The 23056-nt window shown below is 42.0% G+C and overlaps 1 protein-coding gene across 8 annotated transcripts in view; it reads right to left on the bottom strand.

The window, feature by feature from the left end:
- Positions 1-23056, bottom strand: part of PHF10 (PHD finger protein 10) — a 357386-nt gene that overhangs the window by 92235 nt on the left and 242095 nt on the right. Inside the window, exon 11 of one of the 8 annotated variants that reach the window (XM_073551855.1) lies at positions 21506-21580. The exons of the other annotated variants lie outside the window; for them this stretch is intronic. Coding sequence (XP_073407956.1) covers positions 21521-21580 — 60 coding nt within the window. The 3' untranslated portion in view covers positions 21506-21520. Of the gene's footprint in view, positions 1-21505; positions 21581-23056 lie in introns of those variants that run through there. 8 annotated transcript variants of the gene reach the window in all.

The following is a 23056-nucleotide window of genomic DNA, read 5'->3' as shown; positions in this document are numbered from 1 at the left end:
GTGACTAAAAAATTACAAGCAGAGGACTTAACTCCAGGTATTTTCTTAAAGGAGTGGAAGAACCTGATGTTTCGCCTGTCCCAAAGAGGAGGGTTAATTGCAAGTGGCATTGCTACATCAATGAAACGGAGAGAGGAGCTACTATTACAAAATAACATTCTTTTGGCAGCTGTTTATGTAGACCCAATGCATCGGATTCTTCTAGATGATCAACGGCTAAGTAAAGGAAAAGAAGCTCTGTTTGAAATAGCAGTAAGGATGAAAGGGTTGTAGAACAGTCAGGAGGAACAAGAAGAATTTGGTCGTCCTGCCACATCTTCACCCTCATCATCAACTGATGAAGAATTTAATTTTGAAAAATATTTGGATCACAAGGACCGTGCAAAGCGTTCCCGCATAGAAGAAGAGTCATCCCCATCAAGGAACACAGCCAGTACATTTCAGCAGAACTTTTCATGTGCACTAAAAGAAATTGAGAAATTTGACCGTTCATCAAAAATAACTGTGCAACAAGCGATTCCTCTGTATCCTGACATTGTCAGAGATGTTGCCCGAGTGGTTACTGCTTTGCCACCAACACAAGTTAGTGTAGAGAGGTTGTTCTCTGCTCTCAAAATAATTAGATCAGATTTGAGGGCATCCATGAAGGAGGATCTGACAGAGGCAATACTTTTTCTGAGGACAAATTTATAGATTTCTTCTTATTAACTGCATAAAAGTGTTTATTGCATATTTACTTACAGTTTAGAAAAGTTTATAAAAGTTATTTGCTATATTCTAATTGTATTCTAATAAATGTAGTTTTTGCTCTAAGTGGTCTGATTACTTATATGATGGTAAGAAACTGAATAAGCACGATGTTTAATATTTTACAACAGTAAATTTGTTGTTATGAATTGGCCATTTATGAAGGAGTCGGAGTCGGAGCCGGAGTCGGAGCCTGATAAAATCCAGGAGTCGGAGACGGAGTCGCAACTGTGGCTTACCGACTCCACAGCCCTGCTTTGTACATTAAGTTCTTACTCTGTTCTCTCCTCCTAAATTTCCACAATTTCTAGCTCGAGACTTTTCCATTAAAAATGCTTTTCCCCATCTGTCCCAGTTTTGAATATAGCTTCAATAGAGACCCTGGAGTTCCTAATGTCTGACTTAGATCTACAACAATGTAAAACACATGGCATCACAAAACCCTCCTGACTGACTCCACCTCCCCCACACTTTGGAGCATCTCCATCACAAATGTCTAATTCCAAACCACAAATGTTAAAAATATCTTTGTATGAAACATTTCCTACAAAAAGTATCTTTCTCCCATATTAAAGTTAGTATGGATCTCCTTCATACAATGTTTATAACTCAATGCCTTACCAAAAAAGAGCTTAAAACCCATATATTCATTACATTGAAATGGTCACGCACCTTTAACCTTTGTCAACCACACTTTCACTGGTGTCGCGTATTACACAATCTACATGAAATCCACACTGCACAGGTACTAAAGTCAAACACACGTTCCCTGATACTTCTCATTCGTGCTGGCGTGGCTGTGGTAATAAGGGCACTTTGCTACACATCCTGTGGGATTGTCTAGTTCCAAAGACGCTTTGGCTTTCATTTTCCCCTTCATTTCCCCCTTAGCCTTACTGTTATTAGGCATCCAATCAGTCATACACGAGGGAGAGTGATCACTGTGCAATTATTATTGGCCATTACCAAATTGTGGAAAAGAAGCTAGTTCACCCAGTACTGAGGAAGTTATTTCAGCTAGTAACAAAACGTGCTCTTATGAAAAAACGATTGCTTATAAAAATAAATCAGGTCTAGGCCTTCTTACACGATGGTTTCAACACGCAAAGAATACGGTTCAAGCTTGAAGGTATTAGTCAAAACTCCTGAGTATTGTTGTTTAACCTGGTTTTTGCTGACATTTCTGCACATTTTGGTAATATTACAACAAACCCTTTCGTTATCCAAGAAACTTTTATTTATCCCACCTTCTTACAGTTGTGGCCAAAAGTATTGACACCCCTGCAATTCTGTCAGATAATACTCAGTTTCTTCCTGAAAATGATTGCAAACACAAATTCTTTGTTATTATCTTCATTTACTTTGTCTTAAATGAAAAAACACAAAAAGAATTGTCCTAAAGCCAAATTGGATATAATTCCACACCAAACATATAAAAGAGGGTGGACAAAAGTATTGGTACTGTTCGAAAAATCATGTGATGCTTCTCTAGTTTGTGTAATTAACAGCACCTGTAACTTACTTGTGGCACCTAACAGGTGTTGGCAATAACTAAATCACACTTGCAGCCAGCTGACATGGATTAAAGTTGACTCAACCTCTGTCCTGTGTCCTTGTGTGTACCACATTGAGCATGGAGAAAAGAAAGAAGACCAAAGAACTGTCTGAGGACTTGAGAAACCAAATTGTTAGGAAGCATGAGCATTCTCAAGGCTACAAGTTCATCTCCAAAGACCTGAATGTTCCTGTGTCTACCGTGCGCAGTGTCATCAAGAAGTTTAAAGCCCATGGCACTGTGGCTAACCTCCCTGGATGTGGACGGAAAAGAAAAATTGACAAGAGATTTCAACGCAAGATTGTGCGGATGTTGGATAAAGAACCTCGACTAATGTCCAAACAAGTTCAAGCTGCCCTGCAGTCCGAGGGTACAACAGTGTCAACCCGTACTATCCGTCGGCGTCTGAATGAAAAGGGACTGTATGGTAGGAGACCCAGGAAGACCCCACTTCTTACCCCGAGACATAAAAAAGCCAGGCTGGAGTTTGCCAAAACTTACCTGAAAAAGCCTAAAACGTTTTGGAAGAATGTTCTCTGGTCAGATGAGACAAAAGTAGAGCTTTTTGGGCAAAGGCATCAACAAAGAGTTTACAGGAGAAAAAAAAAAGAGGCATTCAAAGAAAAAAACACGGTCCCTACAGTCAAACATGGCGGAGGTTCCCTGATGTTTTGGGGTTGCTTTGCTGCCTCTGGCACTGGACTGCTTGACCGTGTGCATAGCATTATGAAGTCTGAAGACTACCAACAAATTTTGCAGCATAATGTAGGGCCCAGTGTGAGAAAGCTGGGTCTCCCTCAGAGGTCATGAGTCTTCTAGCAGGACAATGACCCAAAACACACTTCAAAAAGCACCAGAAAATGGTTTGAGAGAAAGCACTGGAGACTTCCAAGGTGGCCAGCAATGAGTCCAGACCTGAATCCCATAGAACACCTGTGGAGAGATCTAAAAATGGCAGTTTGGAGAAGGCACCCTTCAAATATCAGGGACCTGGAGCAGTTTGCCAAAGAAGAATGGTCTAAAATTCCAGCGGAGCATTGCAAGAAACTCCTTGATGGTTACCGGAAGCGGTTGGTCGCAGTTATTTTGGCTAAAGGTTGTGCAACCAAGTATTAGGCTGAGGGTGCCAATACTTTTGTCTGGCCCATTTTTGGAGTTTTGCGTGAAATGATCTATGTTTTGCTTTTTGCTTCATTCTCTTTTGTGTTTTTTTCATTTAAGACAAATTAAATGAAGATAATAATACCAAAGAATTTGTGATTGCAATCATTTTCAGGAAGAAACTGAGTATTATCTGACAGAATTGCAGGGGTGTCAATACTTTTGGCCACAACAGTATGTGTTTTAATCTAACTTTGTTGTAATACATGTTAAAATTCCCCAAAAAGTTATTAACTTAAAAAGAACTGGGAGTTGTAAATGTGTGCTTTAAGCCGTTTTCCACAGTCATGTACCTTTTGGAGCGTTTTTAAGGTTAATTAATAAATATTTGATAATAACCTAATTAGTAAACTGAAATCTGCAGCCTCTGTGGAACTAAATGTGAGCATACTCTTACAAAATGTTCACATTTTTGAACTTGTGGGGATTTTTTAGGCAGCCTTAGTGTTGTTGTTTATTATTGTTATTATTATTATTTGCTCTGGAGTCTTCCCTTAGGCTCCCATATAGGACAGGGGAAAAAAAACAACAACGTGGTTACATTAACCCCTTAATGACCAGAGCTTTTTCCGGTTTTGCGTTTTCGTTTTTTGCTCCCCTTCTTCCCATAGCCATAACTTTTTTAATTTTCTGTCAGTATGGCCATGTGAGGGCTTATTTTTTGCAGGATGAGTTGTACTTTTGAACGACATCATTGGTTTTGGCATGTCGTGTACTCGTAAATGGGAAAAAAAAATTCCAAGTGCGGTGAAATTGCAAAAAAAAAAGTGGAATCCCACGTTTTTTGTTTGGCTTTTTTATTACGTTAACTAAATGTTAAAACGGACCTGCCATTATGATTCTCCAGGTCATTATGAGTTCCTAGACACCAAACATGTCTGGGTTCTTTTTTTATCTAAATGGTGAAAAAAAAATTCCAATGTTTGATTAAAAAAAATTGTGCCATTTTCCGAGACCCGTATCGTCTCCATTTTTCATGATCTCGGGTTGGGAGAGGGCTTATTTTTTTTTTTGCCGAGCTGATGTTTTTTTACGATACCACGTTTGTGTAGATATGTTCTTTTGATCGCTTGTTATTGCATTTTAATGCAATGTCGCGGCAACAAAAAAAAACGTAATTCTGATGTCTCTATTTTTTTTCTCGCTACGCCGTTTAGCAATCAGGTTAATCCTTTTTTTCTTTATTGATCGGGTGATTCTGAAAGTGGCGATACTTAATAGGTGTATATGTGATTTTTTTGTATTGTTTTATTTTGAATGAGGCGAAAGGGGGGTGATTTAAACTTTTATATTTTTTATATTTTTAATTTTTTTTTACATGCTTCAATAGTCTCCATTGAGAGCCTAGAAGCTGCCATAGCTTGATCGCCTCTGCTACAAACAGGCGATGCTCAGATCGCCTGTATTTAGTAGAATTACTGCATTGCTATGAGCATCTAGCACAGTGTGGCGCTCATAGCAATCTGGCATCAACAACCATAGAGGTCTCAAGGAGTCCTCTGGTTGTTATGCCGATGCACTGATGACCCCCGATCACGTGACAGGAGTCAGCGGTGTGCATATTTCCGGCCAGATGGCCGGAAGAGCGCATTAAATGCCGCTGTCAGCTTTTGACAGCGGCATTTAACTAGTTAATAGGCGCGGGTGGATCACGATTCCACCCGCGCCTATTGCGGGCACATGTCAGCTGTTCAAAACAGCTGACATGAACCGGATTTAATGCAAGCTCACCGCCGGAGCCCTCATCAAAGCGGGGTACTGCCATTGGACGTACTATTCCGTCCAATTGCAGTAAGGGGTTAAAGTTAAATGAACCCGATAATTTTACTGTATAATGTGTAGTAAGGCTTCCCAAATGTCTCCTGACAAATTATGAATTTAAATTACGAGTCCTTAATTCCAAGAAAGATAATTGCTGCCATTGAATACATGCCCAACAGTGAACCAGGCATGCTTGTATATTGAGAGAGAGATGGCTATTGGCCAAGCTGGTGTCCAGTCAGCTGCGACCTAAAATGTACACAGTGGGTATGGAAAGTATTCAGACCCAAGAAGACTCATGGCTATACTATCTCAAAAGGGTGCTTCTACTCAATACTGAGCAAAGGGTCTGAATACTTATGACCATGTGATATTTCAGCTTTTCTTTTTTAATAAATTTGCAAAAATTTCTACATTTCTGTTTTTATTCAGTCAAGATGGGGTGCAGAGTGTACATTAATGATAAAAAAATGAACTTTTTTGAATTTACCAAATGTCTGCAATGAAACAAAGAGGGAAAAAATTAAAGGGGTCTGAATACTTTCTGTACCCACTGTAAATGATCAACGTAGCTCTGCAGAAACTGGTGTTCACTAAATTGGAGAAATCCCCACCACACCTTATGGACTGCAATCCAGGGTATCATTTTGTATGGTAAACTTGCAAAACTACAAACCAAAGCAACCACTTAACTAGAAACCAGCAGAGGCATTTATGCTTCTTCACCTTCAAAAATGGACGACTAACAAATACAGTTTTCACAAAGTAAATATTAACGTCTACACTGCAACATATTCCGAAAAGGTGCAAGCTCAAACAATGTATTTTTACATCATTAAATGAGGTCTGTGTTAAAGAGTTTATCCATAATAAATAAGTGGGCTTTTTTTGTTTGTTTCTTTAACCCCTTCACCCCCAAGGGTGGTTTGCACGTTCATGATCGGGCCAATTTTTACAATTCTGACCACTGTACCTTTATGAGGTCATAACTCTGGAACGCTTCTATGGATCCCGGTGATTCTGACACTGTTTTCTCGTGACATATTGTACTTCATGTTAGTGGTAAAATTTCATTCAAATAACTTGCGTTTATTTGTGAAAAAAACGGAAATTTGGCAAAAATTTTGAAAATGTCGCAATTTTCCAACTTTGAATTTTTATGCCCTTAAATCACAGAGATACGGCACACAAAAAACTTGATAACTAACATTTCCCACATGTTTACTTTACATCAGCACAATTTTGGAACCAAAATTTTTTTTTGTTAGGAAGTTATAAGGGTTAAAAGTTGACCAGTGATTTCTCATTTTTACAACACCATTTTATTTTTAGGACCACATCACATTTGAAGCCACTTTGAGGGGTCTATATGATAGAAAATACCCAAAAGTGACACAATTCTAAAAACTGCACCCCTTAAGGTGCTCAAAACCACATTCAAGAAGTTTATTAACCCTTTAGGTGCGTCACAGGAATTTTTTTGAATATTTAAAAAAAAATGAACATCTAACTTTTTTCACAAAAAAAATACTTCAGGTTCAATTTTTTTTATTTTACCAAGGGTAACAGGAGAAATTGGACTGCAAAAGTTATTGTGCAATTTGTCCTGAGTACGCTGATACCTGATTTGTGGGGGGAACGACTGTTTCGGCGCATGGCAGAGCTCAGAATGGAAGGAGCGCCGTTTGACTTTTTCAATGCAAAATTGGCTGGAATTCAGAACGGACGCCATGTCACGTTTGGAGAGTCCCTGATGTACCTAAACAGTGGAAACCCCCTACAAGTGACCCCATTTTGGAAACTAGACCCCCCAAGGAACTTATCTAGATATGTGGTGAGAACTTTGAACCCACAAGGGCTTTACAGAAGTTTATAACGTACAGCGGTACAATTAAAAAATCATATTTTTTCCACAAAAATGATCTTCTCACCCCAATTTTTATTTTCCCAAGGGTAACAGCACCCTAAAAGTTATTGTGCAATTTGTCCTGAGTACGCTGATACCCCACATGTGGGGGTAAACCACTATTTGGGCGCATGGCAGAGCTTGGAAGGGAAGCAGCGCCATTTGACGTTTTTGGCTGGAATTGAGATCGGACACCATGTCGCGATTGGAAAACCCCTGATGTACCTAAACAGTGAAAACCCCTCCACAAATGACACCATTTTGGAAACTAGACCCCCCAAGGAACTTATCTAGATGTGTGGTGAGCACTTTGAACCCCCCAGTGCTTCACAGAAGTTTATAACGCCCGGGCGTGAAAATAAAAAATTCGTATTTTTTCCACAAACATGATCTTTTAGTCACCATTTTTTTTATTTTCCCAAGGGTAACAGGAGAAATTGGACCCCAAAAGTTGTTGTCCAATTTGTCCTGAGTATGCTGATACCCCATATGTGGGAGAAAACTACTGTATGGGAACACGTCGGGGATCGGAAGGGAAGTAGTGACGTTTTGGAATGCAGACCTTGATGGAATGGTCTGCGGGTGTCATGTTGCCTTTGGAGAGCCCCTAATGTACCTAAACAGTGGAAACTCCCCACAAATGACCCCATTTTGAAAACTAGACCCCCTAAGGAACTTATCTAGATGTGAGGTGAGCACTTTGAACCCCCAAGGGCTTCACAGAAGTTTATAATGCCAGGGCATGAAAATAAAAAAATCGTATTTTTTCCCACAAACATGATCAATTATTCCCCAATTTTTTTTTTTTCCCAAGGGTAACAGGAGAAATTGAACCCCAAAAGTTGTTGTCCAATTTGTCCTGAGTAAGCTGACACCCCATATGTGGGAGAAAACTACTGTATGGACACACGTCAGGGCTCGGAAGGGAAGTAGTGACGTTTTGGAATGCAGACATTGATGGAATGGTCTGCGGGTGTCATGTTGCCTTTGGAGAGCCCCTAATGTACCTAAACAGTGGAAACCCCCCACAAATGACCCCATTTTGAAAACTAAACCCCCTAAGGAACTTATCTAGATGTGAGGTGAGCACTTTGAACCCCCAAGGGCTTCACAGAAGTTTATAATGCCAGGGCATGAAAATAAAAAAATCGTATTTTTTCCACAAACATGATCAATTAGTCCCCAATTTTTTTATTTTCCCAAGGGTAACAGGAGAAATTGAACCCCAAAAGTTGTTGTCCAATTTGTCCTGAGTACGCTGACACCCCATATGTGGGAGAAAACTACTGTATGGACACACGTCAGGGCTCGGAAGGGAAGTAGTGACGTTTTGGAATGCAGACTTTGATGGAATGGTCTGCGGGTGTCATGTTGCCTTTGGAGAGCCCCTAATGTACCTAAACAGTGGAAACACCCACAAATGACCCCATTTTGGAAACGAGAACCCCTAAGGAACTTATCTAGATGTGTGGTGAGCACTTTGAACCCCCAAGGGCTTCACAGAAGTTTATAATGCCCGGGCATGAAAATAAAAAAATCGTATTTTTTCCACAAACATGATCAATTAGTCCCCAATTTTTTCATTTTCCCAAGGGTAACAGGAGAAATTGGACTGCAAAAGTTGTTGTCCAATTTGTCCTGAGTACGCTGACACCCCATATGTGGGAGAAAACTACTGTATGGACACACGTCGGGGCTCGGAAGGGAAGCAGTGCCATTTTGGAATGCAGATTTTGATGGAATGGTCTGCGGGTGTCATGTGCGTTTGGAGAGCCCCTGATGTACCTAAACTATTAAAACTCCCAACAAGTGACCCCATTTTGGACACTAGACCCCCCACGGAACTTATCTAGATGTGTGGTGAGCACTTTGAACCCCCAAGTGCTTCACAGAAGTTTATAACGCTCGGACGTGAAAATAAAAAAATCATTTTTTTCCACAAAAATGATATTTTTGCCCCCAATTTTTTATTTTCCTAAGGGTAACAGGAGAAATTGGACCCCTAAAATTGTTTTGCAATTTGTCCTGAGTAGGCTGATACCCTACATGTGGGGGTAAAACACTGTTTGGGCGCATGGCAGAGCTTGGAAGGGAAGGAGCACCATATGACTTTTTCAACTCAGAATTGGCTGGAATTGAGATCAGACGCAATGTTGCATTTGGAGAGCCCCTGATGTGCCCAAACAGTGGAAACCCCCAATTCTAACTCCAACCCGAACCCCAACACACCCCTAACCCTAATCTCAGCCCTAACCCAAGCCCTAACCCAAGCCCTAACCCTAACCCTAGCCCTAATGGAAAAATGGAAATAAATACATTTTTTTAATTTTATTATTTTTCCCTAACTAAGGGGGTGATAACGGGGGGTTTGATTTACTATTTATGGCGGTTTTTATTTTTGGCAGCTGTCGCACGCTAAAAGACGCTTTTTATTGTAAAAATAGTTTTTGCATCACCACATATTGAGAGCTATAATTTTTCCGTATTTTGACCCACCGAGTCATGTGAGGTCTTATTTTTTGCGGGACGAGTTGTCGTTTTTATTGGTACCATTTTCGGGCACGTGACATTTTTTGATCGCTTTTTATTCCGATTTTTGGGACGCAGAACGAACAAAAACCAGCGTTTCATTAATTTCTTTTGGGGGAGTGCGTTTACACCGTTCCGCGTGCGGTAAAATTGATAAAGCGGTTTTATTCTTCGGGTCAGTTCGGTTACAGCGATACCTCATTTAGGTCTTTTTTTATGTTTTGTCGGTTTTATGCAATGAAAACTATTTTATATAAAAAATAATTATTTTTGCATCGCTTTATTCTGCGAGCTATAACTTTTATATTTTTTCGCTGATGATGCTGTGTGGCGGCTCGTTTTTTGCGGGACAAGATGACGTTTTCAGCGGTACCATGGATATTTATATGCGTCTTTTTGATTGCGCGTTATTACACTTTTTGTTTGGCGGTATGATAATAAATCATTATTTTTTGCTTCGTTTTTTTATTTTTATTTTTTAATGGGTTCGCTAAAGGGGTTAACTAATGGGACCGTTTTATAGGGCGGGTCGTTACGGACGCGGCGATACCTAATGTGTGTACTTTTATTGTTTTGGGGGTTTTTTTATTTTCAAAAAATGAATTTATTGGGGAATATTTTTTTTTTTTTACTAATTTATTTGGCGATTTTTTTAAAATTATTTTTACACTTTTTTTTAATTTTTTTTTACTTTATTACATAGTCCCAGGTGGGACATCACTGTCCTGTGACAGATCGCTGATCTGTCACATCACAGATCACTGTGACAGATCAGCAATCTGTCACAGGCAGTGCACAAGGCTTCCTCATGCCTGCGCTTTGCAGGCACTGAGGAAGCCAGCTTCCTCCAGGCCCCCGAAGGCCCCCGTCGCCATCATGGATCCGGGGGCCTGGAGGAAAGGAGTCCCCCGCAGCAGCGCTGCACATTGCGCTGCCGTGGGGGGCTCAGGGAAGCACGGAGGGAGCCCCCTCCCTGCCGATGCTTCCCTTTAACTCCCGGTACACCGCGATCATGTTTGACCGCGGTGTGCAAGGGGTTAACGTGTCGGGGGCGGTCCGTGACCGCCCCTGACACATTGTGCCGGGTGTCAGCTGTGATAATCAGCTGACACCCGGCCGCGATCAGCGGCGCTCACCACGTGGGCGCCGCTGATCGCGCTAGACGTACTATCCCGTCCATGGGCATAGGGGCCCGGGTCCCATGGACGGGATAGTACGTCTGATGTCAGGAAGGGGTTAAAGAGCGCCAAGTCATTTCACAGGCTTTGTCTGGTACTGCAGATGACCATCATGAATGGAATGGATATTCATTGCAACAACAAACAAGACCTTGAGACACACCTATCACTATTAAGGTACTGTCACACTTAGCGATGTACCAGCGATCCCGACCAGCGATATGACGCGGTCAGGATCGCTGGTACATCGCTAAGTGGTCACTAGTGAGCTGCCACATAGGCAGATCTCACTAGCGACATCGCTGGGGACGGGGATCGCTTCTTACCTGTCACACCAGGCGATCCTGACGTCCTCCCACCCAGCTCCACGCGTCGCTCGTCGTCACAGCAGGAAGCGCCGCAGGAAGCTGACGACGAGAAACTGTCCTGAACGTTCTCGCGCGATCAGCGATAACCAGCGGGGGAGCAGGTCGTAGGTAAGTATCAGACACAGAGATATCGCTAGCAATATCGCTATAACGTCACTAGTTATAGCGATATTGCTAGCGATATCTCTTAGTGTGACATGCCCTTTACAGAGAGAAAAAATGCTAATCATTGTTGTCCACTCTGGACAATCCCTTTAAAATAAGGTCGAGCTGAATGCAAAACATTTTATAGGAAATACACTTCTTAACTAAAACCTATTAATTTGGGCGGCTGAAATGTAAACAAGTGTTGTACTGAGCCATGATCAGATGCCAATAAGAAATATTCTTAGGAAAAAATGTCAGCACTTCACATGCCCATTATAAGTACTTGATTAAAGGGAAACCCCTAATAACATTTCCCATTTCATCCTGTTTGAGCTGGGATCACACTGACATATGCGAGACAATCGGACAGATTATGCAAATGACAGCCCTATCTCTGCCACAATTTGAGCTGTGTCACACTACTGTGCTCCAACCCTTGTGCATGACAGAATTGGAGCACAGGTGCCGAGGAGACAGATAAAGTAATTTCTCCATTTCTTCCATTGCTGGCAACCATGGTAATCAGACTGCACTTGGATGACATCAGAGTGCAGCCCAATGTTTTGCACAAACCAATAGACATGAATGGGTGCACCGGATCCGATTCTCGGATGCACTGGCAGGATGCTGCGACTGTTTTGTCATGCCGAATAGGCATGAGAAAATAATTGCAGATCTGAGCTGCGATAAAACATTGGATAGCACTCGGTCATGTTATACGCTATATAAAAAGAATTCAAAGATGGATTGGATTAAGAATCACCAGGATGAAAAAGGTGTAACAATGATGGTAAGAAAATAATGACAATAATAATAATAAATAATACAATCTGTTAAAAATAAGAATGCCTTTATTGAAATATTGGCACAACAATTGAATGCATTAAAAATGTATATATATATATATATATATAATAAAATAAAATAATAGCATATACAACCACAAAAGCAATATATTTATGGACAATGGAAAAACCAATCCATAACAAAAAGCTTAATTAATAATCCAGGTACAAAAAGTGCATGAATAAAATGACACAAAATATCTAATGAGTGTGCCCAAAGTGCAAAAAGTGCTGTTGTGCAAAAGAATTATGTATACAAATCGCCATAAGGCGTGTGCAAGACACAAAATATAAAATACCTGTAAGCCAATTGGCGCTATATGGGTTGTATAAGAACGCGCCCCGACGCGCGTTTCGGAAATAAAATCTCCTTCGTCAGGGGGATAGATACAATGTAGCGTGGATCGACGGTTTATTTATAGAGGAATCAATTGCATACGAGGTGCTACAACGACGCATGCGCCGTCACCAAGACTCGGATGTCAAAGACCAACCAGGGTCATGTGATTAACTGCTTCCGGGTATATAGTTATTGGACGCCGTTACCATGCAAACCAACGGCATTAACAATAGCAGATGCATACTGTAGCACCTCGTATGCAATTGATTCCTCTATAAATAAACCGTCGATCCACGCTACATTGTATCTATCCCCCTGACGAAGGAGATTTTATTTCCGAAACGCGCGTTGGGACGCGTTCTTATACAACCCATATAGCGCCAATTGGCTTACAGGTATTTTATATTTTGTGTCTTGCACACGCCTTATGGCGATTTGTATACATAATTCTTTTGCACAACAGCACTTTTTGCACTTTGGGCACACTCATTAGATATTTTGTGTCATTTTATTTATGCACTTTTTGTACCTGGATTATTAATTAAGCCTTTTGATATGGATTGGTTTTTCCATTGTCCATAAATATATTGCTTTTGTGGTTGTATATGCTATTATTTTATTATATATATATATATATACATTTTTAATGCATTCAATTGTTGTGCCAATATTTCAATAAAGGCATTCTTATTTTTAACAGATTGTATTATTTATTATTATTATTGTCATTATTTTCTTACCATCATTGTTACACCTTTTTCATCCTGGTGATTCTTATTCCAATCCATCTTTGAATTCTTTTTATTTACACCCGGATGGTCTGCCATCCTTTGTTTGGGGGATTGGTTCTATCACACTCTTGATATTGATATTTTTATTATTATATACTCTGTTGAGATTATTGTACTATATACAGGTATCGTGTGATTGTTTCCTTTCCCTTGTTTATTCATGTTATACGCTAGTGTGAGGAAGCCCTTATCTATTATATGGCCTAAAACTAATCTTACAACGAAACAAACATGTGCGATTGAGCATAGCTGCTATTGTGTCTCATATGAAGCTGGCTTAGGCTGTGTGCACATGATGCAGAATTCCTGCGGATCTGCAGCGGAATTTACCGCGCAGAAACGCTGCGGATCCGCAGTGTGATTTACAGTACCATGTAAATCAATGAAAAAAACCCGCTGGGCAGACGCTGTGGATTTTTCCGCACGGTTTTCCTGCGGTACAAAATCCGCAGCATATCACTTCTATTGTGCGGTTTTCCACCTCTCCAGTCTCCAAATCCGCAGGGGGGAAAACCGCAGTGGAAAACTGCAGTGGAAAACCGCACAAAAACCGCATTAAAAATGGAAGAAATCCGCAGGAAAAATGCAGGTCATTTGACCTGCGGATTTCTTCAATTCTGCGCAGAAAAATCCGCAGGGCAAAAAAGGACGTGTGCACTCAGCCTTACAAACTACATTTTTCCCTTCAAGGCTACTTTCATACATTCATGTAAGACTCACCCTGCGAGAGAAAATTAACAATTTTCTTCCCGGGTGTCATCTTAAGTTTCTTCGCTGATGGAGGGTGTGGTGAGAGGGGTTTTCACAACTTTTTCTTTTTTCCTCACTGAATCAGACAGATTGTCTCTACTTTTTTTTTTTTTTTGAAACATTGCCTCGTGTATGTGCATCATTTTTAAAACTGATGTGTGTGTCTGCCAATGAAACGCTATAGGAGAGTGTGCTGTCCACGAAAAAATAGCAGACATTAGGATGAGTCACACAGTTGTGTGAACGTAGCCTTATAGGAAAATGATTATTGTTCATTATTGCAAAATCAGTCAGACATTTAAAGGAGTCATGCAGGATAAAAATATACATGGCTACTTCCTTCCAGTAACAGGGTCACACCTGTCAAATGATGTCTGGATCCTTAGAAGTGAACAAGGCCGAGCTGCAATATGTGGCCAAGTGTGACACTCGGTTAAGGTTTCGTGCACAGTAGAAGATCTCATGAACACACTGCTGATTTTAAATGTTATACCACGGATGTGTCAAGCTTCACTGCACCATTTTCAGAGCAATACTTACCGCTGTGGATTTAAATGCAATGTCGCATGTGCACATACCCTAGATGAAAACAGTCATATTTTTCTGATCCAGGAAAAAAAAAAAAAAAAAAAGTAAAAACACACACCTCTAATTGTGTCCTCTACAACCAGCCTAAAATGAAAAGCTGGCAAAAGAATTCCAGATAGCCATCAAAAATGTCAATGAGACATTTAATAAGCAGATCCCATTAGTAACTGATATACCAGAAAGGTATAAAAAATGTTGAGCAGTATTAACTTATAGTCTGTTTTAACGGTACAATACTTGGGGGGCGACTCTGGTGGAGTGGGTTCAAATGAGGCAGAGTTGTTGCTTCAGGAGGCCTGAGGCCGCAGGAGTGGGGAAATGCTGCAGTGTTTGGGCTCTCAGAAGATGTCGGCGCAGGCATGGCTATGTAGCGGCGCAAAGAGGACGCACTTAGAAAGAGCTCCTGGCATCCTGAAATATCCGACCAGCGGACCCTTACCACCGCGACATATTTGACGGTCTTCGGACCCCTCTGGACTCTGGGGCACTCCTGGACCCCCGCGGGAGAACGCTGCTGGATTCCCGTGTGCTGGCAGCTGTGAAGGCCGGGGCAGCCGGTGGAGCCTGCACGAGGCGGCGGCCATCTTTGGAAGCGCGTGCTCTGCCTGTGAGAGACGCGGCGCTGATCCCCATCGCTGCAGCGCTGACAGACGGCGAGCACATACCCTGAAGATCTGTGGGGGACAAGCGGTGTGTGCTCTGAAAGATTGGGCCCCGCGTTCCTCCTGTTTGTTAAGTCACCTGGCCTGCCAGCGCTATTACTTTAAGGGCTTTGGATCCCTCCCTGGCTGCTGTCCCTGTGGGGCAATGCGGGTCTCCCCCCCGGGTCATAAGGGCCCTTGTTTGCTGCTCGGAGCTGGACATTGCCTCTCTGCGTGACCCTTCAGATCTGTGTTGCTCTTGGGGCTCTGCTGCCACTATATGATAGCCCTGGTACGTCTATAACTTTGAATCAGAAGTCTCCAGAGTGTACCGTTCTTAATATCCAGCTGTGCCATATTGCTATTGAAATGAGTCGTTCCAAGGGGTCGGGAGCAGCTGAAAAACTGAAAGAGTATTCTAGAATAGACCATTCTGATGTTTCAAGACCCCTTAAAAATAACCCCTCACAGGCTCAGCGTAAAAGCCGCCCTTCTGGGGATGAGGAGGAGAGTGAGCAAGAGGAATTAACCCTTAAACAGGAGTCCGAACAACTGATGCAGGCCATCTCTTTAACCAGGTAATCTCTGACTAGGAAGATAGAGGACGTGTACACCGAGGTGGTACGTCTCCGACAAGATATGCAAGCCATGAGGGGCCCCATTACGGAGGTGGAGACAAGGGTATCCCAGGTAGAAGACACCATCACACCTATGGAAGCCAAACTAGCGAAAGTGCAGGTTCTATGAACGCGAGGAGGCAAAAAGCAGATGACCTGGAGAACAGAATGCGTCTGAATAATATCCGAGTTATTGGACTGCCGGAATGCTCGGAAGGTCAACATCCGGAGCAATTCCTAGAAGATTGGCTCAAAACTACTCTGGGAGACGAATTCTCCCAAACATTTGCGGTGGAAAGGGCTCACAGGGTCCCTACTAGGCCTCTTCCTCCTGGAGCCCCACCTTGACCTTTTCTGGTGCGTCTCCTCAATTGCAGAGACAGGGATCTGGCTCTGCGTCTGGCACGGCAAAAAAGTCCTATCAAGTTCAATAATGCCACAATCTCGATTTTCCCAGACTTCTCTATGGAACTTCAGAAACAACCGGCACAGTTCACAGAAGTCAAAAGGCGGGAGAGGAATGTTATGTACTCGATGATCTTTCCGGCTCGGCTCCGGGAGGTCCACGAGGGTTCCACCTTGTTTTTTACGGATCCAGCGGAGGCGATGGAGTGGCTACGGTCCCACAAAGGGTCTGCTGCAAAGGAATCTTACGGTATCTATTGCTAGTTAGTACTTTTCTAATGGCCTGATTGGAGCTTTGTTCGCAAGCGTCCAAGTTACCAATACCGGACACTGAGCTCAGTGATGGTATCCCCTTGTTTGCTACATGATGGGAGTACAGGACTCTGCTCCCATATTGTTTTTTTGTTTATTCACTTTGTTTTTTCTCTATAGTGGTTTTATGTATTTTCTAGGTAAAAATCGCAGCCAACAGCAATTTCAGTCTTTAGGTGATGTCTCTAAATTTTACCCGGGTAATGCTATGCGCCATATTCAGCGGAGTAAAACATGGGGTCTGAGTTGATATGTATGACATGGAATGTGAGGGGTATAAAAACCCCTCAGAAAAAGATCAAAGTTTTCTCACAGATCAGACATTATCACCCTCACATTGTGGCCTTGGTGGAGATGCACCTGACCAGGGATACAGCTCAGTGCGTGCAGAAGCCTTGGGTACAATGGTCTGTTCATGCATTCCATACTAGCTATTCGAGAGGGCTTTCACTTTTGGCGCATAGAGATGTTAGATGGCAAACCAGGGAGACTCGGAGGGACCCTGAGGGTGGTTTTGTTTTTGTGCATGCATTGATAAATACCAGGAAATATGTAATCCTATGTGTTTATAACCACCCTCCGGCTCGTATGTCCATTCTTCAGAAGGCAATGAGTTTTACCCTAAATTATCCAGACACAGATGTTATTTGTATGGAAGACTTAATATTGTCATGAACAACTGCTTTGATAAATTGAGATTGGATGATGGAATAGCTGGGGGGTCCTCTTCGCCGACTACAACCCCACTGTCACTATTTATGGGGGATAGCGGGTGGTTGGATTTCTGGAGGGTGCGTCACCCTGAGTTAAGAGAATATACCGGTCACTCATCCACTAAACGCTCTCTATCGCACATTGATTATATATTTGGTTCCAGCGGTCTGGCGATGTGGGTGAATGATATAGAGCAGGGTTCCCCAACTCCAGTCCTCAAGGCCCACTAACAGATCATGTTTTCATGATTTCCTTAGTATTGCTCAGGTGATAATTGCTTCACCTGTGCAATACAAAGGAAATCCTGAAAACATGATCTGTTGGTGGGCCTTGAGGACTGGAGTTGGGCAATCCTGATATAGAGCATGGCAGTAGGGGGATCTCCGACCATAGCCCGGTCATTCTTAAACTTAAACATGGACAATTAAACAATAGGATAGCTTGGAAGTTGAATCCTTTTTGGTTAAAGTTGATGGGGTCTCCCGATAGAACGATCGATCAGTTGCATTGTTTCATCGCATCCCACCCGGAACCTCAAGATATTAATTTACTTTGGGATGCCCTTAAGGCATATCTGAGGGGCTGTTTGTCCTCCACAATCTCTTATATCAAGCGGGTAACCTCAAGAGAGGATGATGAAATGGAGCGACAATTGAAAAATTCAGAGGCTGCATATATATCTAACCAAACTAACGGCAACAGCATTGATTGGCTGGCTGCCCAGAGGTTATACGCTCAGCATATAGACACTAAGTCTAAGCGTAAACTATTCTTTACCTGTCAATCTTATTTCGAACTGGGAAACCAGGCAAGCAAATTCTTGGCCTATTAAGTGCGCAAACACAACACCTCTAACACAATATTACAGATTCTTAAGGTGGATGGTCTATTGGTGTCTTCGACCGAGGAGATACTTGGTTGTTTTTACGACTACTACAGGTCATTATATGAATCTAAAAGTGACTTTGATAACTTGGGGTGTTTAGACTATTTGCCAGATGTAAAACACAAGCCGCGGAGACACCATCACGTTTCTCAATGCAAGCAATGACTAGCCAGGTCTTTCCCCGGGAAGGACAGTCTCCAATGAAGGAAACCACCTATGCCAAAACATGGTATCCATCCACAGACAGCTGTTTCGGGGTATTACCCATCATCAGTGTGGAGTAGGAAACTGGCTAGTAGGAGCAATGCCTAGTAAAAGACTGTGAAAAATGAGGATGAATGAACTCATGGAGATCAACATCCAACACTGCGGAGACACCATCACATGTGTTTCTCAACGCAGTGATTCTAGAGCAATGCCCCCATCCCTTATGGAAAATATGCAAAAACTTGCAAAACACAAGCCGCGGAGACACCATCACATATTTCTCGACGCAAGCAATGACTAGCCAGGTCTTTCCCCGGGAAGGAACAACCACGGGAAGGGCAGTCTTCAATGAAGGAAACCACCTATGCCAAAACATGGTATCCATCCACAGACAGCTGTTTCGGGGTATTGCCCCTCATCAGTGGTATTGCTGACACCAATCCTCCTGTTCCCCTTCAGAGCCATTCTCTTCCACCTTGTCAGACGGAAGCAAGGGTTCTAGTGTCTCGATTGCATTGTTACTGACTGTGAACAATTTAGCAAGGGTGGCATACCGGGGTAACTTAACCTCTCACTCTCCCCACAATTTAAGATGCGTACTGGTACTCTCCCCTTGCGGACATCAACTACCCCTCTGGCTGTCAGGATAGTGGGCCTACTATCAGAATATATGGGTTTTACCAAGGCTTGGTAATCTTGACCCCTTAGGCCTATTGCTGCTCGACACCAAATTAACATTTCACTTCTGGAAGGTACTGCAATGGGGAAAGGATCACTTAGTCTGGCACTGCCGACTTCTCCACCAGACAGCTCTACCTGTTTTCTCTGCATCAGGGATCTGTTCTCCTTTTGCAGGACCCGTTGCTGACTGGAGCTGGCAGTCTCGGCTACCTGTTGTAATAAAACAATTTCTCCAAGACAATTTTCAATTACATTAGTGCCTAAAGTGATCATAGCATGACATACTCGTTTGTCAATATCAACTATCAAACCTTGCAATTGCAATTCTACTCGGCCAATTTTGATGGTCACCTCTTTATATTCCATCTAAGGCAAGGGCTGACCATTGCTGGCAATGATGGCAAGGTCTTTATCTGGGCTTTGAGTAATGTCCGAATGTCGAATTATTTGTCAGATGTGTCATTCCCCACATTAGATCCTGAACAGTGAACCCTTATATAGACGCTGTGTTCACCGCGGAGGAGATAGAAAATGCTATAACGGGCATGACCTCTGGGAAGGCCCCTAGACCAGATGGGTTCCCTATGGAATTGTACAGGAAATACCGGGATATATTGACGCCACTTCTGGTGAAGGTATTTCGGGGAATTTGGGAAGGGAAATCTATGCCTGAATCCTTTTATGAGGCTAACATCATAGTGCTTAGAAAGGAGGGGAAGCACCCTTTGGAATGTGGATCCTATCGCCCTATTTCATTAGTAAATGTGGACTATAAAATTTTTACCAAAATCCTAGCTACCAGACTGAATTCAATTATACTGAACCTTATACATCCAGATCAAACGGGCTTTATGCCTGGTAAGAGTATCTCCATTAACATCAGACGAGTCCAGTCAATAGTCCAATATAGTTCCCGAATGCCAGAGAAAAAATGGGCACTGGCATCGTTAGATGCTGCCAAGGCTTTTGACTCTCTTGAATGGCCTTTCTTCTCCGCATGCTTGCAAAGATATGGCTTTGGTGATAAATTTATAAAATGGATCAAAGTATTATATATGAAACCCAAAGCCCGTATTATAGTAAATAATTCTGTATTGGAGTCGTTTTCATTACATAGGGGGACTCGTCAAGGCTGCCCTCTTTCCCCGGCCCTCTTCGCCATTGCGATTGAGGCACTGGCAATACGTATAAGGTCTTCCCCTGGCATTAAGGGTATAGATATAGCAGGTTGAGTAGATACCATAGGTCTATATGCTGACGACATGGTGATATTCATGAATGAAGCGGAAGAAACTTTGCCACAGGTGATAGTTTCAGTAAATATTCAGGCTTATATATAAATTGGGAGAAGTCTGCCCTGCTACCCCTTTCCCATGCCCCAATTGGAGGCTCTCTCCCCGCTGTCTATTGTATCTTGTTTTAAATAATTGAGTATCTACATATCTCACAATAGTATGCTTGACTTACAACTTAATGTCCACCCACTGCTGGAACTAGTTAAAGTTAAATTTGCATCCTGGAGCAAGCTTACGTTGTTTGTAGCCGGACGCATTAACCTGATTAAAATGATATTACTCCCCAAGCTTAGCTACTCCCTTCAACACGGTGCTGTAATGGTACCCAAATCTTTCTCTGTGAATCTCAATTCCCAGATCACATCCTTTATATGGAGGAAAACTAGGCCCAAACTTAAATTGTTCACTTTACAAAGACCTAAAAAGGGAGGTGGGGCGGCGTTGCCAGATTTTTTGCTGTACTATTTGGCTGGGCAGGCTAAAGCTTTGAGTAAATGGATGCCGGGTAATTACCTCCCCAATTCTGTAAGTCACTTGCTTCACACTGCACAAACGCACTGCCCATTAGGTTTCCTTGAGTTAGAGAAGACTAATGCCCCTCGTCTGCTGCCCCTGCTCCGACTGGCACGATTAACATGGCGGCAAATCAAGAAAGTGATTGGGTTTAAAGATTTTATAGCTGAAATGCCCCTGTGGAATGATTATTTTCTGGAATTGCTAAATCACCCATCCACTGATTTTTGGATACAGCATAACGTCTCCTCGTTGGGGGGACTTGTATGACCAGGGGACCTTAATGTCTTTCGAACAATTACAGGTTGTACATGATAGCCCGAGATCTCAATTTTTTCACTATTTACAGCTGAGATCGGCTCTTCAATGACACGAGGTGTCGGGGTGTGAGCCGTACTATTTCATCTTTACCTCTGATAGGAATCCTTAATTCGCAGGGTCCCCAGGGTCTCATCTCCACTTTATATACATGCATGCTGTCAGTAGTGGCAGTGTCACTAAGTGTCATAAGTGTCTATCAGTCATCAGTCATCAGTCATCAGTGTCATAAGCTCTATTAAGAGGAAGTGGGAACAACTCATCCCTAATACGCAAGGAGAGGAGTGGGAGGAGATCCTGGAATCGCCGATCGGAGTATCACCATCTATTAATAACAGAATGATACAATTATATATAATAAATCAATCATACTTGACTCTGACACGACTTTTTAGGATGGGTCGACTTCAATCATCAGAATGTTTGCGATGTCACTCACCAGATGCAGATTTTATTCATATGGTGTGGCAATGTTCCACTATCCTACATTACTGGAAAGAGATGACTACACTACTGACATCCCTGGTACAAGCCCCTGTCCCTCTAGAGCCATTGGTCTGCTTTTTTGGGGTATGGGATGAGGAGATTTGGGATCGCTATATGATATAGGAAAGCAGGCTGCGAAAATAGTAGATACTAGTTGATGTAGTGAAAAAAAAAAAAAACCTGACGTGGCGGGATGGCTTGTACATTATTTTGATCAAAATTGTTTACTAAATACCCTTATTATTATTACCTTTATGCATTATTTGCAGTTTATTTTTTACTTTTTATTTGTGTTTTTTGCTTTTTGTTTTCTCTAGTTGATGTAGTGGTAGTCGTAGTTTAGGAATTTTAGTTAGACTTTATTATCCTTGTGGTATGACAAGGCTTGTGAAATTTGATTGATATACATGCTGAACAGTGTATAACCAATTATCCTTTGCGTATGCTTGGAAGGATATGTACATATTACCTTGTTTATCAATAAGAGTGTGCAATTTCTTTGCTTTATATTTCACAATGGATGAAAACATGTATGCTCTGTATAATGCTTGTTATCATAAGCCAATATGTATGTTGCACATTTTTTATGTTCTGAGGTTCAATAAACGAATTTAAAAAAAAAAAAAAAATGTCGGCGCCCGTGAGCAGAGTCCCGTTTCCCAATCATTTCCCTGCGTTAGGATTCGGGAAAATGGCAGCTCATGCACAGATTGAGATTTCAGTACACAAGCCCACAGCAGGAAAAGGACACTCCTCATCGGCACCGACATATTCTGAGAGCCCAGGCATCCCAAAATATGCAAAAAAATTATTTTAGCGTAGTTCACTTCTTAAAGAATTTGTTTCACTGCACTGGATTTTTCAATAAGACAGGGATATAAAACCCCCTCTTGACGAATTGCCCCAAAAGTATTCTCAGAAGCAGAGATACATATGTTACCCACCACTACTCTTCACAAAGCAATAACTTGCTTTACATATACTGTATATTATATAGCATATGCTAAAACACTGTGTGCGTTTGAAACGCGTTGCTGCATTTGTAAATACCATGCATTGATTTCTTATCCATTTTTCAAATACATTTTCACAATTTTAAAAAGCTGGATTTTCCCTATATTCGTGTTACAAGTAGTCCTTTTGATTCAGTGCTACTACACGCCCAGAGCCTGGGTGAGCTGGAAATATCCCCTTTCCTATAATAACTGCCTTTACCAGCGACATAGTTTTTTTCAAGCAAAGTGTATGGGCCTTTACCAAGAAGTGAGAGGCAAGGTACATGTTACAGCAAATGGCACTATATAATGCTGCACTG

The sequence above is a fragment of the Dendrobates tinctorius genome, unplaced genomic scaffold (genome assembly GCF_039654945.1).
Source record: "Dendrobates tinctorius isolate UK_male_01 unplaced genomic scaffold, ASM3965494v1 ptg000181l, whole genome shotgun sequence".
Lineage (NCBI taxonomy): Eukaryota > Metazoa > Chordata > Amphibia > Anura > Dendrobatidae > Dendrobates > Dendrobates tinctorius.
This window is presented reverse-complemented; position numbering and strand designations above follow the sequence as displayed.